This window comes from Candoia aspera, chromosome 1 (genome assembly GCF_035149785.1).
Source record: "Candoia aspera isolate rCanAsp1 chromosome 1, rCanAsp1.hap2, whole genome shotgun sequence".
NCBI lineage: Eukaryota > Metazoa > Chordata > Lepidosauria > Squamata > Boidae > Candoia > Candoia aspera.
Genome location: NC_086153.1, coordinates 337,716,740 through 337,719,636, shown reverse-complemented (window position 1 = coordinate 337,719,636; position 2,897 = coordinate 337,716,740). Strand labels below are relative to the sequence as shown.

The following is a 2,897-nucleotide window of genomic DNA, read 5'->3' as shown; positions in this document are numbered from 1 at the left end:
TCCCCAAAATCCTGCAGAACAGCCTCTTTGGGACAATTGCTGGATCTGCCAGGCTTCAGAAGCTCTTCTGCGTCCAACTCATTCTCTTGTCCAGGGCTCGTACCTCTTCCTTCAGAAAGCACACGCCAACACTAGCTCCCAAATCAAAAACTGGAATTTGCACCAATTGGGAAATGAAGAACATTCCTGGCTGGGTGGAGCAGGTGATCACATCCCTTTCTCCCTTTTGTGGAAGCCAAGCGGGCTGTCTACTCCATCTTCCAGTGGATTGGTTCTTGCTCGATGACACAATACTCAAATGCAACCAGCATGCATCTTAAAGTCAGATTATCTGATTCTCAGCATGCATTTTGTGAGGAAGAGGCTCGAAAACAGGGTGGAAACCTGATTTATTCATGCACCCACCTCCTTCTCCTAGGAAAACCTATTTGAAGGAGCCTTCCTGGTTCCCTTCAAACCCCCAGGTCAGCTTCCACTGTTCCTCCAACACGGCAACAGTGAAAGAAGATTGGCTCGCCGTGACCAAGGGACATATCTTGACTGAGCCAAGAGACAAACCCCCACCCAGCTTTCCAAGAAAATAGGGTCACGCTGCTAGCTACTGAGGTTTCATGCTAGAATGCTGGGATGCCCAACCCTTGGACCTCAAACATGCAACACCCATTTTAGGGAAACACTGATTGACCTCGGAGGAATCCACTTCAGCAGACCTCCGACCCCTCCCAGTGCGCAGAGCAGGAAAAGCAGTCAACTGGGGGAAGCGGCAGGCCCAAACATGAGAGGTGGGAAACCAGGTTATAAGACAGGGAGCAAAGAAGTGAGGGGAAGTTCCTTCTCCCCCATCAGAGTGTCCCGTTTGAGACTGCTCCCTTTGTTTACCACCTTGACTTTCAGAGACATCTTCTTCACGTTGCCGATGCCCAGCCCGTCAAAGAAGAAATCTTCGTTAAAGATGGGGTGGCGGCTATTCTTGATGATGGTGCTCCGCTGTTTTTGCAGCTTGCCAGGGTTTAAATAGAGAGCCACGCAACAGTTGATGCTCCTGACGTCACAGTGCTTGTCGTAGAGGTCTTCGGCGGCCACGACACGCACCCGCAGCCGGGCATTCGAAGGGTTGTACTGAGCCACCAGGCGGAGGCTGCCTCCTTTACTAAAACTGAGCACGTGTTCCTTGTGAAATCGGTCTTGGGGGTCCACGGGGGCGAGGGGCTGCTGTTGCACCCCCCCAGCAGCCCCCCCGGCCGGAGGGGTGGCACAGCGCATGCGACGCTGCGAGCTGGGACTGGTGTCAGCTGAACTATCGTCGGTGGACAGGGAGCTGTTGCGAGCCACGGAGTGTTTCAGTTTGATGACCTTGGATTGGCTTTCCTGGCTGAAGATCTTGAGGAGGGACACCGATCTCGACAGCAACGGGGAGCCAAACGGGGAAGACTCCGCCGAGGAGCAGGTGTCGCTCTCCCCTCCACTGAAGTAGCGGTAGGGATTCATGAGCGACATGCTGATGTCCGAGGGGTTGAGGTGGGCGCTCTCTCCGTTGGTCTTGCTCCCTCCCGAGGTGGACCTCTGTTGAGAACTGGGCGAGGAGGACTGGGATGGGCACAGGCTGGTGTGCTCGCTGTGGAAAAGAGATTCCTTGCGGCGTGTGTGGGGACTCTCCATCAATGTCGCAAAGCCGTACGACGTCTGGGCTTTGGGCACGTACGGCAGGGACATGGCCGTCTGCGACTGGGGGTCCGCGTTGGTGCTGAAGTCCTCCTCGGACATCCACTCATCCGCACTCTCAATCTGGATGATGTGACGGCTGGCGGCTTTCAAAAGGTTCTTGCTCTCGGAGACCGCCTTCACAGGCAAACGGGGACTGCGCTGAGCTTTGCGGGCCGACAGGTTCTGCTCGGAGGCCGAAGTGCCCAGGTTGGGCTTGGCGCTCCCTTCCACTCCCTCTCCCTCGGGAGGCACCGTTGGGAGCTTGGGGGGGATAAAAAAATCCGGGATCTTATCGGGAGTCAGGACGTTGCTGTACAAGGGACCTTTGGACTGCTTATCCCCTGAGTCAGTGCCCCGAGAGCTGCCGTTTTCCACCGAGCCCCGGATTTTCTCGAGCAGCCACATTTTTATCCTTTTCTTCTCCGGGTTTAGGAGGGGACTGGCAACTCCAAAACGCCTGGAAGACAAAAGAAAAAAATAATATTCAGAGAAGGAGAGCGAGTCTTCCACTCCTGTCATGGATGGTACAGAATGCCCTTTTAATTTGCAAATTAACTACAGCTCGGCAGAGAAATAATCTCTCTCTTTTTTTTCAGTACAGATTCAGTTGGATGAAAGAGCATTTGTTTTTGAAATTTCTTTCGAAGGGGAAAAGAAAATCTCAGGGGTGGACTACAGCTTCCTGAAACTTATTTCTCGATGCCGTTGCTGCCAAGGCCTGTATGTTTTGTAGCATCACCTCTCTAGGGGCCTGCAAGCTCCCAGACTTCCCATGTTCCCATTCAATGCCCATGGGAAACACTGTGATGGAATTCTTCCCAATGGATTTTTTTTTTTTTTTGCACAGCACTCCTAAGGGAGAGTCATTCCCTGGGAAAACTTCTGAGGAACAAGGGCCGCCCAACGGTTTCGCCTGCAAATTTGGTGGAGAATTCCAAAAAGGCCAGTTGGCACTAACCCTCATATTAAACCTCCCCTCCTTTAACAATACAGGAGCCTCAGCCTGTGCATGATGCAGGTCTCAAAAATTACATAACAGAGTATCTGATTCTAAGCGATGAACGCAGCCAAACTGGCACGCAAATCCAAGCAGGCATCTCAACTGGAGAAAAACACAAGCAGAAGTTAAAAAAACAGCAGGCCTTTGGACGGCTCCACGCACAACACAGACGCACAAAACAGAGGAAAGTCAA

General features: G+C 52.6%; 1 protein-coding gene across 1 annotated transcript; it reads right to left on the bottom strand.

Annotated features, from left to right (window-relative positions):
- Positions 1–368: 368 nt before the first annotated feature.
- C2CD4C (C2 calcium dependent domain containing 4C) lies at positions 369–2,130 on the bottom strand. The gene has a single exon (XM_063294302.1). It carries the CDS (start codon positions 2,107–2,109, stop codon positions 796–798), a length of 1,314 nt encoding a protein of 437 aa, XP_063150372.1. The 5' UTR covers positions 2,110–2,130; the 3' UTR covers positions 369–795.
- Positions 2,131–2,897: the final 767 nt, after the last annotated feature.

What these genes read in the sequence shown, in the direction of transcription:
- C2CD4C (XM_063294302.1), bottom strand. Translation starts at nt 2,109, where the DNA reads ATGTGGCTGCTCGAGAAAATCCGGGGCTCGGTGGAAAACGGCAGCTCT.